Source organism: Phacochoerus africanus, chromosome 14, assembly GCF_016906955.1.
Source record: "Phacochoerus africanus isolate WHEZ1 chromosome 14, ROS_Pafr_v1, whole genome shotgun sequence".
NCBI lineage: Eukaryota > Metazoa > Chordata > Mammalia > Artiodactyla > Suidae > Phacochoerus > Phacochoerus africanus.
In genome coordinates this window covers 23,030,485-23,044,378 of record NC_062557.1, presented here as the reverse complement: position 1 = coordinate 23,044,378, position 13,894 = coordinate 23,030,485, and the positions used below count along the sequence as shown (strand labels likewise).

The 13,894-nt window shown below is 39.3% G+C and overlaps 1 protein-coding gene across 2 annotated transcripts in view; it reads right to left on the bottom strand.

The window, feature by feature from the left end:
• Nucleotides 1-13,587, bottom strand: part of MED1 (mediator complex subunit 1) — a 31,706-nt gene extending 18,119 nt beyond the window's left edge. Inside the window, exons 1-8 of one of the 2 annotated variants that reach the window (XM_047757021.1) lie at nucleotides 13,338-13,587; nucleotides 10,959-11,065; nucleotides 7,634-7,712; nucleotides 4,851-4,905; nucleotides 4,614-4,746; nucleotides 3,876-3,904; nucleotides 1,333-1,404; nucleotides 156-230 (exon numbers count right to left, since the gene is read on the bottom strand). In XM_047757021.1, coding sequence (XP_047612977.1) covers nucleotides 156-230; nucleotides 1,333-1,404; nucleotides 3,876-3,904; nucleotides 4,614-4,746; nucleotides 4,851-4,905; nucleotides 7,634-7,712; nucleotides 10,959-11,065; nucleotides 13,338-13,362 — 575 coding nt within the window. In that variant the 5' untranslated portion in view covers nucleotides 13,363-13,587. The remainder of the gene's footprint in view (nucleotides 1-155; nucleotides 231-1,332; nucleotides 1,405-3,875; nucleotides 3,905-4,613; nucleotides 4,747-4,850; nucleotides 4,906-7,633; nucleotides 7,713-10,958; nucleotides 11,066-13,337) is intronic. The other variant, XM_047757022.1, reaches the window with a different exon arrangement.
• Nucleotides 13,588-13,894: the final 307 nt, after the last annotated feature.

The window sequence follows — 13,894 nt, the reverse complement described above, 5'->3', positions numbered from 1 at the left end:
TATACATCTATACATACACATATACATTACACACACACACACACAGACACACCGTATATGTATTTAAAAAAAAACAAGTAGCCTCGTAACCCATAGATGAAAACCGTTAAGAACTCTGAAGGGTCAAACAGAATTGACATCTTAGACAATCTTACCAATACATAACTGCCATTTTAGATAGATCCTGTTCTAAGCTTTGGAGAGCCAAGTACATTTTAGTCTTCAGTTTGCTAGGAAGTAAATAAACAAAACAAGAATTAAATAGCTGAAAAATATGCATACACGCATAGAAACATTGAAAGCCTAGAGAGGAAATCTACCTTGGAGGCAATTAAAATATTTAAAAAAAAAAAAAAGAGTTCCTGATGTGGCACAGTGGGTTACTGATCCAGCATTGTCTCTGTCTCCCTAGTGGTGCAGGTTCAATCCCTGGCCCAATGCAGTAGGTTAAGGATCTGGCATTGCCATGGCTGTAGCACAGGTGGCAGCTGAGGCTTGGATTCAATCCCTGGCCCGGGAACTTCCATATACCATAGGTGCAACCAAAAAAGAGAAAAAAAAAAAAAAAACTTTAAATGTTACCAAAAAATCAGTAATGATCCATCAAAGCTTTTTTTTTTTTTAATCTTTTTAGGGCCACAGCTGAGGCACATGGAAGTTTACAAACTAGGGGTGGAATGGGAGCTATAGCTGCCACCTAAAGCACAGCTCATGGCAATGCCAGATCCTTAACCCACTGAGCCAGGCCAGGGATCGAACCTGCATCCTCAAGGATACCAATTGGGTTCATTACTGCTGAGCCACAATGGGAACTCCCACCAAAACTAATTTTTATCTCTATTTAAAAGAGCCAAGCAGGTTAACAGAATCCAAATAAGTTAAATCTAAAAATGATAGGACGTTCCCTTACAGCATAGCAGGTTAAGGTTCTGGCATTGCCACAGTTGTGGTACAAATCAAAATTGCAATGTAGGTTTGATCCCTGGCCCAGAAACTTCTACATGCTTCAGGTTCAGCCAAGAAAGAAAAAAATAAAACAAAAGTGTAAAAATGATAATCCAGTTTCATAACAATTTCTTTCATCCTAAAAATCAACATGTTGAAGACATCTCAAGGATTATAGCCTATCCTTTAGTACTATAATCCATTAATGCAAATGTTTATTTAAAATACCTTTAAAACATATTAAGTTGGAAGCTGAGATCCAGATTGTTAGTATGAGTAGAAATCACAAATGAACTAGGGCAGAAGACATGGCAAATTTTTAAGCACAAAATAATTATAGATTTATACCGATTTTTTTCAACAAAAGCAAAAAATAAAAATACTTACTTGTCCCCTGGAAGGTTATACAGATTAACAAGACCCTTAAGGTGCTTAGAAAATTCATCAAAATTTTTTTCCCTATAAGGAGTTCAGGGAAGAGGGGAAAGAGAGGAAAATAAAAAACATACAATTACTATTCAATCTTACCAGCAAAGTACCAAAAATCATGGCTATACAAAACTAACCTTAATTGGCTTTTCTCTTTTCCCCTCAAAGTTTTCTAGAATCAATCAAAAATAGCAAAAGAAAATGTAATGTTTTCCTTTATCTTCCCCATTTTTCTGGACAAAGGGCTAATAAAGCAGTACAAAAGATAGTCAAAAAGACCTGGTAATTCATGTATAGTTCACTCCTAAGTAATGAGACTTGGCTTAAATAAATCATGTTCTTTTCCTTTTAATTTGTAACAGATGACTGGGTGTCAGGAGGAAAAAAAAAAAAACTTTTCATTGAGAGAAAATGCGAGTATATGGCAACATTAGAGCGGAAAAGGAAAATGAACACTGGGAGACAGATAACAGACCTAAGGAAAAGGGGAATGGATACCGTCGAGGCAAGCCACATATTCCAAAATGTTCCTATGACTAGATTTACCCCAGGAAAAAGAAACGATTGGCATAAACCCTGGCTTCCTAGAACACAATATTCAGCATGGATTCCTAGTCAAATGAGCTTTTGTGGGCAGATTTAGGAATCCAACATAACTCAACCATTCTAACGCTCTACATTGTTTTTCAAACTTAAAAAAAAAGTCTCTTGAAAGCTAAATTTCTCTGACAATGTCAGGTACCTGATAAGAAATTTATTAAACACTGCCCCAAGTGCCATGAAGACAGTAAAAGGAAACAAGAGCAGCAGCAAAACATATTCCCTAGCTTAAAATTACCATCTATACTAAGTGATTAAAAACACCAGGTAAAGGCTAATATTCCTTCTGGTTCCTACTTTCAAACTGCCTACAAATTAACCTTAGAAAACCACCAATTCATAAATTGGTATGTCTCCTACATCACATTAGAACCAGAAACACTGACTTCCTGGATTATTCTGGTAATACACCTTTGCTGGACTTAATGATTTAATGAAATCATAAAAATTTATTTTTTTTTGCTGTATTGCAATTTTTCAAAGCTGCTTCAAATATGGTATATTTGCCTAAAAGGATATCAAAGTGATCCTTGAGAAGACTGGACATAAAACTTATTTCTTCAATATTAACACCCTAAGATACCTCCATAAAATATCTAATAATTTTACTACACTTAAATCATAACACTGCTGTAATGACTTTCTCAAATTCCCAGAAAGTTAATTCTGGGTTTAAATTTAAGCAAGGAAATTGCCATTCAAGGAGAAAAGATAAGCCAGCTAGAAAAACCATCAATTACTAAGACACCGTCTTCAAGCCTAGCCCTTTACCATGATAGGACCCATATACCTAAAATATAAAACAGGAGTTCCCATCGTGGCGCAGTGGTTAACGAATCCGACTGGGAACCATGAGGTTGCGGGTTCGGTCCCTGCCCTTGCTCAGTGGGTTAAGGATCTGGCATTGCCATGAGCTGTGGTGTAGGTCACTGACGCGGCTCGGATCCTGCATTGCTGTGGCTCTGGCGTAGGCCGGTGGCTACAGCTCCGATTTGACCCCTAGCCTGGGAACCTCCGTATGCTGCAGGAGCAGCCCAAAGAAATAGCAAAAAGACAAAAAAAAACCCAAAAAAACAAAAAAACAAAAAAAAACCAACCAAACAAACAAACAAAAAAACAATTATTCTCAGGAGTTCCCGTCGTGGAGCAGTGGTTAACGAATCCGACTAGGAACCGTGAGGTTGCGGGTTCGGTCCCTGCCCTTGCTCAGTGGGTTAACGATCCGGCGTTGCCGTGAGCTGTGGCGTAGGTTGCAGACGTGGCTCGGATCCCGCGTTGCTGTGGCTCTGGCGTAGGCTGGTGGCTACGGCTCCAATTGGACCCCTAGCCTGGGAACCTCCATATGCCGAGGGAGCGGCCCAAGAAATAGCAAAAAGACAAAAAATAAATAAATAAATAAAACAATTATTCTCAAAGTTGAGTTCTTTTCTTGATATAGACTCAATTTCCTCAAGCTTTCTGATTCAATAATTATTTTTGTTCCACACAGAATTCCTAAGATGAGATCTGTAGTTCTTAACAGGCGTGATTTTGCCCTCCAGGGGACATCTGACATTATCTGGAGATATTTTTGATTGTCATAATTCAGGAGATATTATTGGCAACTAATTGTGAGAGACTAGGGATACTATTAGCATTAAACATCCAATAATGAACCCTAAAGAATTTCCCAATCCAAATTGTTAATATTATCAAGGTTGTGAAACCCTAGCACAGGTGGAGTTGGGTAAGAAATCAAACTAAGTCAGTTCTGAAGGTGAAGAAGTACAGACTCTGAAAAATCATAACCTAAGAAAATAAGTTTGTTCATCAGAAAAGTAACTTGTGACCATCCTCAAAACCTAACTACAAAGGACAGTGCTATCTGCCAGTACAAGGGAATATAAATGTCGTTTGCTCACCTTAGCTGCTGAACAAGCTCTGGACAGCTCTGAAATTAAAGAAATTATGTTAAAACTTTAAACTACTTTAAAACCCTTGAAGACATCAAAAGTTTTTCTCTTTTATTAATAATACATGCTTTATAATAAAAACATTACAACTAGAGAAAAGTCCTTATATTAAGATATTATTAAAAACATCTTCTTCCTACTTGGTTAACCATGGGGTTAGATTGGGAAATTCAAGACCAAAATATATGAAATAGTTTTTAAAGGAATCAACTTTTCAGTAGCTTGTTTAAAACATTAGGACCTCTCTTTAAAGGCATCTTTGAAATCCATATCCAACTGTCTGGTTAGACATATTTTACATTCATCTCTATTACAAAGTTTTTCAGAGACGAGAGTACAAGATTATTTGTCCTTCTTGATGATAAGTTCTTTGAGGATAGGAATTTTAAATTATTTACAGCTGTATGCCCAGCACCTATTATTGTTCAATTGCGGCTCATGTTTGTTGATATGAAATGGAAAGGGTTCCTCTGGTCTTTCCTATTATCAAGGCCTTTGGATGATGTCAGAGATAGACCCAGATTATTCTAAATTCCATTCTGTTGATGTTGTAGCCCATCACATCATCTCTACAGTGGCTCATGAAAAAAACTAAACCCAAGCTATTTCAAACCCCAACAATTCCTTTTAAAATTAATGTCCTTAAGTAAACCCCATAGATTCCAGTGAAATATCAACAACACATACCACAGGATTCTCCCCATGGTGAGCCACTTTTACATCACAAAGCTGTCCTGCAGGATCTAACTGCACTTCCACATAGAACATATCTGACGTGATGTAACATTCAGTGCCACTGGCACTGAGATGAGAGCCCAGTCTAGCAGGAACAAATCAAAACAAAAATTAATAGAAGACACATAAATAAAGCCACCCAAAGTCAACACTAAGTTAAACATTTCTGCCTACAGATACACTACTTACCCATTCTGTCTTGCTATAGACTCCAAACGGTCAGTCATTGCTGGTAAAGATGTTACTACAAAAAGGTGAAAAAGAGGAAATCACAAAGGATGTTCCAAATAAATTGTATTCTTCAAAGACAGAAACATTCTGAGAAGTATATCTATCCTACTAAAGCTATAAACACATTCAGTAGTTCAAATGCTTATAATCTGTGGACAAAGTTCATTGGTAAGGCTTAGCTGTGACCTAAGTGGTAATAATGGTCAAAAAAAGAAAAGATCTATTTGAAGAGAAATCATTGGATCTTTCTCCTCTCTTTTTCATTTCTCATTTGAGACAAGTTACCTTTAATTTAAAGAAGACACATTTGGAGTTCCCATCGTGGCGCAGTGGTTAACAAATCCGACTAGGAACCATGAGGTTGCGGGTTCGGTCCCTGCCCTTGCTCAGTGGGTTAACGATCCGGCGTTGCCGTGAGCTGTGGTGTAGGTTGCAGACGCGGCTCGGATCCCGAGTTGCTGTGGCTCTGGCGTACGCCAGTGGCTACATCTCCGATTAGACCCCTAGCCTGGAAACCTCCATATGCCGCAGGAGCGGCCCAAGAAACAGCAAAAAGGCCAAAAAAATTTAAAAATTAAAAAAAAAATAAAGAAGACACATTTATCTGCTAATGCTAGAATGAAGAAGATTAACATCAAAACAGTGTAGAAATAAATCTCTATGTTCATAGCAGCATTATTCGGAGTTCCTGTCGTGGCTCAATGGGTTAAGAATCCAACTAGTACCCAAGAGGATGGGGGTTCAATCCTTGGCCTTGCTCAGTGGGTCATGGATACAGCGTTGCCTCAAGCTGCAGTGTAGGTCACAGATGTGGCTCAGATAGGGGGTTGCGGTGGCTGGGGTATAGGCGAGCAGCTACAGTTCCAATTTGATCCCTAGCCTGGGAATTTCCATATGACATGAGTGTGGCTGTTTAAAGAAAAAAAAAGAAAAAAAGAAACCTAGTGGCATTATCCACAAGAGCCAAAAGGTGGAAACAACCTAAATGTTCATCAATGGATGAAAGTGAGAACAAAATGTAGTATATAAATACAATACAATATTATTCAGCTTTCTTAAAAAAGAAGGAAATTCTGACATATGCTACAATACGGATGAACCTTGAAGACGTTACACTAAGTGAAATAAGCCAGTCACAAAAGAATAAATACTGATTCCACTTATAGGAGGTATCTAGAGTTAGGGAGAGGAAAAATGAGGAGTTATTGTTGAATGCATACAGTTTCAGCTGGAAAAATGAAAAAGTTCTGGAGATAGACGGTGGTAATGGTTATACAATAAGGTGAAAGTACATTTAAAAATCGCTTAAATGGTAAATTTTGTTTTATATATATTTTCCCAGAATTTTAATTTTTTAAATTTTTTCACCCTATGCTGTGCTTTCTTTTCACACTTTGAGCATCTGCTTCATTCATCTGGAGCATTTTCCTCACATGCACTTTTCTTCTATCTCCCCAAATTTGGCTATCTTATCTTCAATAAGGGCTTCCTTGACCTCTCACTCCATCCTTGGTTTGAGTGAATCATAGCACTCACTTCATTGTGTTGTCTACCACAATTTAAAAAACAATATTCAGGAGTTCCCTTGTGGCACAGCAGGTTTAGGATCTGCTGTTGTCACTGCAGTGGCTCAGGTCACTGCTGTGGCATGAGTTCAGTCACGGACCTGAGAATTTCCACGTGCTGCAAGCTCAGCAAAATAAACAACAACCACAAAACAATATTCAGCTAAATCACGTTCATTTGTGATTGATCAGAGTAAAGTTTGTTTTTGTTTTTATTTTCCTTCAAAAACAGACAGAAATGAAGTTCCCATTGTGACTCAGCGGTAACAAACCAGACTAGTATCCATGAGGATGTGGGTTCAATCCCTGGTCTCACTCAGTGGGTTAAGGATCCAACATTGCTGGAGGTCGCAGACATAGTCTGGATCTGCCATTGCTGTTGCTGTGGTACAGGCCAGCGTAGATCTGATCTGACCCCTAGCCTGGGAACTTCCATATGCCGCATGTGCAGCCCTAAAAGAAAAACAACAAAACAGAAACAGACAGAAGTAATGATTAAGAGCTTCAATAATCAAGCTGATGACTTGAATTTTATTTTCCTGAAAACATTCTTTTTTTCTTTTTTTTTTTTTTTTTTTTGCTTTTTAGGGCCACACCAGCAGCACATGGAGGTTCCCAGGCTAGGGGTCAGATCAGAATTCTACTTGCTGGCCACAGCCACAGCCACAGCAATGCCAGAGCCGAGCCACATCTGCGACCTACGCCATAGCTCATGGCAATGCTGGATCCTTAATCCACTGAGTGAGGCCAGGGATCGTACCCGCAACCTCATGGTTCCTAGTTGTATTCCTTTTCGCTGCACAACGGGAACTCCTGAAAACATTCTTTCTAAACACTGTAAAAAGGAATCCAAAAGTCCATCTTCATAATGAATAAATTAGGAGAGAACATGTGAAGAAAAAAAAAAAAAAAGAACTCCTCTACTATCCTATAGTTACCCTTCAACAATTATCTTTTGAGTCTTTACCAGCTGCCAAGACAGAATAAAAAATAAATACTTCAAAAGTTCAGGTAAGAGCCTTTCTCAATTCCATAATGAAAGCAACACCTAGCACAGAAGGTTGACCTATCTCAATTTGTATTTCTACCTTAAGTATAAAATAGTTTTTCCTAAACTGGGTTTTTGCTTTTTTTTTTTTTTTAAAGAAATCGGCATATTTCAAAAATGTTACAAACCTTTGAGAGCTTTCTGCAATGTCTCCAAACAGCTGACCAAATGCTGGTGACCTCCAGAACTCATCACAACCCTCTTTTCCTGTATTATGTAAGAAAACATTTGAGGTAAAAATTAACCAAGCCAATAGTGTTTTGGGTAAACATACACATTATCCTAGTAATGAGGGTAGTCAATAGATTATGGTATAGTCTATATACTCTATACTTTCTATATATCCTAAATAATCTATAGATTCCTAACTGTTACTCTATCTTCCATCCAAAAGAAGAAAAGTTAACACACATGGATACATCCATATACAGAAAGTAGAAAAAGCTATTTCCAGATCTAAAATAAGATAACTTCCAAGGAAAAATTAGGAAAAATCAAAACATAATAAATAAAATCAGCTTCCTGGGAGTTCCCATTGTGGTGCAGTGGAAACAAATCTGACTAGGAACCATGAGGTTGCAGGTTCGATCCCTGGCCTCACTCAGTGGGTTAAGGATCCGGTGTTGCTGTGAGCTGTGGTGTAGATCGCAGACATGGCTTGGATCTGGCATTGCTGTGGCTGTGGCGTAGGCTGGCAGCTGTAGCTCTGATTGGACCCCTAGCCTGGGAACTTCCATATGCCACGGGTGTGGCTCTAAAAAGACAAAAAAAATTTTTTTTAATTTTAAAAATAAATAAATAAAATCAGCTTCCTATAGAAATGATTATATCTTAAGATTCACTCAGTTAAATGTGGTGGCTCATATTTGACAATTCCCAAATCTAGTATGGTGATACGTGTGTAATTTAAGAAATACAACCAGACCTTACTCAAACTAGATTGACTCTAAGAAACAGAATACGTAGTCCAGAAAAAGCCAAAGAGCAAAAAATTTAGCAGTTTTTCTAACCCTATCCAGGAAGAAGTTTCTCTCTGCACCAGTGTAATCCCCAGAAGTATGAACAGTTTTATGATGTTAGGATAGATTTTCAGGCTTTTCAATGCTCTAAATCCATTTCTCATTGCTCTAATTCTACCCTCACAAAACAAACATCTGATTAATTAATAATCTGGCTTCCTTTGTACTTTGGATAGATAAGAACCTTGTCCATTGCTCTGGACAATGGATACCAGTATTTTGGTAACAGCAAAGATAAACTCTCTGTTATAAATTAAGAAACTGACATTCCAATTCCTTTGTTAATCTACTGAGTTTTTTTTTTTTTTTTTGTATGTCAGTTGTTGAAAACTCTTCAAAGTCTTTTAATATACCAATAAAATTAAGTTTCTGAATCTGGAGAAGTGAGAAGTAGACAATGGAAGCTATGGCGTCCAAACCAAGATAATGATAACCCAAGGTAGGGTCCCAGCAGCCTCCTGGAATCCCCCTAGCTCATGAGGTCTCCCTAATGACAGTATCATTTTTAGACCCTTTTTCTTTTGTCTTTTTAGGGCCATACCTGTGACATATGGAAGTTCCCAGGCTAGGGGCCGAATCCCACCCACGCCACAGCCATGTGGGATCTGAGCCGTGTCTGCAACCTACACCACAGATCATGACATTGTTGGATCCTTAACCCACTGAATGAGGCCTGGGATCAAACCTGCATCCTTATGGATAGTAGTCGGGTTCATTACCACTGAGCCATGACAGGAACTCCTAGACCTTATTTCAAACTAGACTATGGCTCCTTATAGTAAAAATGATATCCTCAGAACTCAAAGACTGAAAAAAATTGCCATTTTTTATTTAAAAAAATAAAAAAAGAAAAAGACTTTAATGTACACAATCATGAGCCAGAAGATATTTGGAGAATTTACTTACAGAAATCGTTTGGAAACTTGACATTTTGATGTCCATTATCTCATTTGATCCTTACAACAAAACTATGCGAAAAAGCAAACCGGAGTTCCTGCTGTGGCACAAAGGGATCAGAGGCATCTCTGCAGCAACAGGACCCGAGTTCTATCCCCAGCTCAGCAAAGTAGGTTAAAGGATCCAGCATTGCCACTTAGGTCTAGAGTTCAGCTCACATTTGATCCCTGTCCCAAGAACTCCATGTACCGCAGGGCAGCCGAAAAAAGCAAACTGATACTGTGTCTCTAGTCTCCAGAGGAGGAAACTGAGGTCAGAAAGAATAATTTGTCTAAGGTCACGTAGACAGATGTACTGCAGTTAAGCCTAAGATATGTCTTTTGACAGCAAATTCAGTTCTTTTACTAGTGCTATACAGATATGACCATAATATGATACATTAAACTCTAATAAATACACTACCTCTGGAGCTAACGTAAGATTTGATAAAGGAAGGAGTACTTTCACCGAAGTATAATATGTATATAGAAAAGCATATATGAGGACTTCCCTTGTGGGGCAGTGAGTTAGGATCCAGCAGTATCACTGTAATGGCCTAGGTCGCTGCTATGGCACATTCAACCCCTGGGTGGGAACTTCCGTGAAAAAAAGTATATATGAATCTTAAGAGATGCATAAACTATTACAAAGTGAACATATCCATATTACCAAGGTTAAAATCATTGGAAGTAAGGTTCTCTATATCATTTTACTACCACTAGAATCATACGGATGAACTTTTAAACATCCAGCCTCCACCTCCACTCCCTGTCTTCCATTTAACTAAGGGCTCCCTATATTGGCGAATGACTCAGGAAGGAAAGGAGTACTACAGAGAAAGAGGGGCTCAGACTAAACAGGTGAAGTCAATTAAAAATGAACTGTAGGGAGTTCCCGTCATGGCTCAGTGATTAACGAACCCGACTAGTATCCATGAGGATAAGGGTTCAATCCCTGACCTCCCTCAGTGGGTTATGGATCTGGCATTGCCGTGAGCTGTGGTGTAGGTCGCAGAGGCAGCTGGGATCCTGTGCTGCTGTGGCTGTAAGAGGCTACAGTTCCAATTCCATCCCTAGCCTGGGAACTTCAATGTGCCTCAGATGCAGCCCCAAAAAGACAAAAAAAAAAAAAAAGAATTGCAAACTCTACCAGTAGTATAGATACAATGAGAGTATTATCACATTAGAATCAAGGAGCTTGATAAGAAGCGAAAAATAAATGAATCTCCATACCAGTCTATAATGTATATCTTTATAGGTGTATTAGCACCTTTGCCTAAAGTACCAGTGTACTTTAACTCATGATTAACACAATTTTATAAATACACCTCCTTCTTAGGCAGACCCTTAAATTAAAAGTTGAAAGCCATCATATATTCAGATGTTTTATGATAAATAAAACTGAAGACACACCACAATAACTAGTGTGAAAAAGCCTACACAAGAAGCTTAGCTTATTAAATCTAAACACACTTTATCCACTTCACCACAATCCTCACCATGACTTGACGCACAAGCTTAATGGTTTCACTCCAAGGTCTATTTTGGTTAAATTTTGCATGGAGCCGTTCCAAGAGAGAACTCATCTTACTCAGCTTTTCGGACTCTAAGATATAAACCAGAAAACATCATTAGCAACTATTCTTTGATCAAGACTTTCCACAGTTTTTGTTGGAAACTCCCATACTTCACCCTGCTAAGAACTCAGTTGACATCTTTTCAATACCATTTACTTCAAAACATACAATTTTTTTTAAATTTTTTATTTATTTATTTATTTTTGCCTTTCTGTCTTTTCTAGGGCCGCACCCTCGCGGCACATGGAGGTTCCCAGGCTGGGGTCTAACTGGAGCTGTAGCCGCCAACCTATGCCAGAGCCACAGCAACACAGGATCTCAGCCACGTCTGCAACCTACGCCACAGCTCACGGCAACGCCGGATCCTTAACCCACTGAGCAAGGCCAGGGACCGAATCCGCAACTTCATCGTTCCTAGTCGGATTCGTTAACCACTGAGCCATGACGGGAACTCCAAGAATTTGTTTTTAATAACAAGAAGACACACAAATTATGGGTCTAATCTAACGAATAACATAGAACGGGATTGCTTTCTATTCAAAGAAAGCAAGCAAATTTAATGAGAAACAAAAAAAGAACCATCTCTAATCCTGTTTCAGGATCAAGAATACTATTTAGTGACAAAATAATCTCATGATACAAGTGAAATCCCCTGCATGATATATGTAGAGCATACATTTGAACATGGCCTTACTATGGTTAGTTGGTTTTCAATGTGAAAATACAGACTTTAATTTTTTCATATAATTTTAATACATCGATTTTTAAGTCTTATCAAAAAAACAGACTTTATTTGCCATTCAAATTTTTCCTATTTGAATTCAACTCAAACTGTATGAACAAGATATCAATGACTAAAGGATGAGTTTCCAGCAAAGAGAAAGGTAGAAAAGAATGGCTCCCAGAGAGTGTGTGAACGAAACTCCTATGCCATCCAACCCCACCCTACCCCCACTCCCCCCAATTCTTACTGCTCAGCATGGGCAAGGACCTGTGCTGGAGACACAAACAACATGTGATGCAAAAACACAATATGCCCGAGATGACATCTGCGGGGGCAGTGGGAGGTGTGGATGAGTTAATGTGACAAGCAAACTGAGATATGCTCTTAAAAACTGAGACACATTACTACTGAAATTCAAAGGAAGAAAAGTTCATAATTAGTTTTGGGGATGTTACAGAAAAGGTGTCATTGAAAGATGAAAAGAATGTTAGCAATCAGAGTTGAGGCAGTGATATCTTCTAAATCAACATTCAACTCTGTCCTCCAATGCCTTCATCTTCTGGAAAACTGATTTGGGGGCTGTTTCATCCAGTTTATAGTTCCGGAGAAATGTTTAGCAATTCCCACTTTTGAGACTCTTTCACTCAGGCACTATTTTACATGCTGGAGATAAAGCAGTGAGCAAACTAGACAAAATTCCTGCCTCAACGAATTTCCAGCTTACACTTGTTACTCCTCTGCACCCAAGGAGCAGACTTTTTTTCTTCCTCTCCTTCAAAACATACTCACCCTTCTTTCCCTTGAGAAGACTGATGATCTATATCTTTACCAAAATGCTCAAATCAAACATTTTTTGAGCAAATATCATGTACCAGGGACCATACAATGATAACTAAGATAATATCCTAATCTACAAAGTTCAGAGTAAATTGGAGAAGACTGGTAAGTAACAGTGAGCTGTACTAACATAACTATGTTCAAGAGACTAAGGAAGCATTTAAGCTAGAGTGTGGAACTTTAGAGAATTTAAGTAAGGTTATACAGAAAAGTTGTTTTTCAGCAGTTCTTAGTGTAGCCATTGAAAGACTGAAATTCAACGCATTTAAAAAATATACAATAGCCCAACATCTGAACACTGTGGCACTCTTGAGAACTGCTGGCTTTTAATATAAGGACCCAATAATTTCATTCACGCCAAAACATTCTCCAGTACAATGACATACAGCTCTGTATTTCTGTTTTAATGTCATCATTCAGACTATTCCGGAACAAGCAAGTTTTACATTCACTCACCAGGTCTCCCATCGCTTTAGGATAAAAATGCCCTAAGGCCCAAATGATTGCCCCTAGCTAAGCAGGAAACCTTCACAGAAGTTGGGAGCCCCCATCTCCCCAAAGTCGAAGCTCATCAGCACCAGGGAAGACAGTCAGAATCTAAAACTCACACATATCCCGCCTCCTAGACTCTGCGCCCTCGGAAGAGTGGCCCCCGCGGAGGAATCGGCCCCCCCAGCTCCTCCCAGAGATTGGCTCCCCCAGCTGTGTCCCGCCCCCTGCTTTCCCCCTCAGTCACTCACCCTCGGTTTCCCCCTGAGCCTTCATCCTGACAGCGGGAGGGCCTGAGTCCTACACAAGAGGATAAGCCCTTCCCCACCACTAATGGAGGAACCAAGTTGGTGCAGGCTCCCGGGACGCAGGGCACCAGCAGTCCCCACTCTTCCCGGGAAGGTTCAGTCTGAAGTCCCCGGCGGCAAGAAGAGAAGGGTGCTCGCGGCCGCCGCCATCTTCCCCAACGGAACTTCCCAAAGATCGCGAGATTAAGCGCGATCCTGCAAGAGAGAGGAAAAGGGCTGGGCACAAAATATCGCGAAAAATGGTTAATACGTTGCATCTCGCGAGATTCTTTCCACCCTATCTCTCGGTTGTTGTCAGACTTCTCGGCGCTGGGTATGGAGTTTGCTGTTTGGTGTTGCTCGCCTCCTGAGCAGAAATTAGCACTTTCGTTTTGGCGTGTAAGCACTTCTCAAATTAAAATTCCCAGGTCCCCTTACTGAAAGACTAGCTTTCTCGATGTTGGTATCAGAAATATCTTATTAAATGTAATACACTTTCCTGGGAAACTAGAATATCCTTT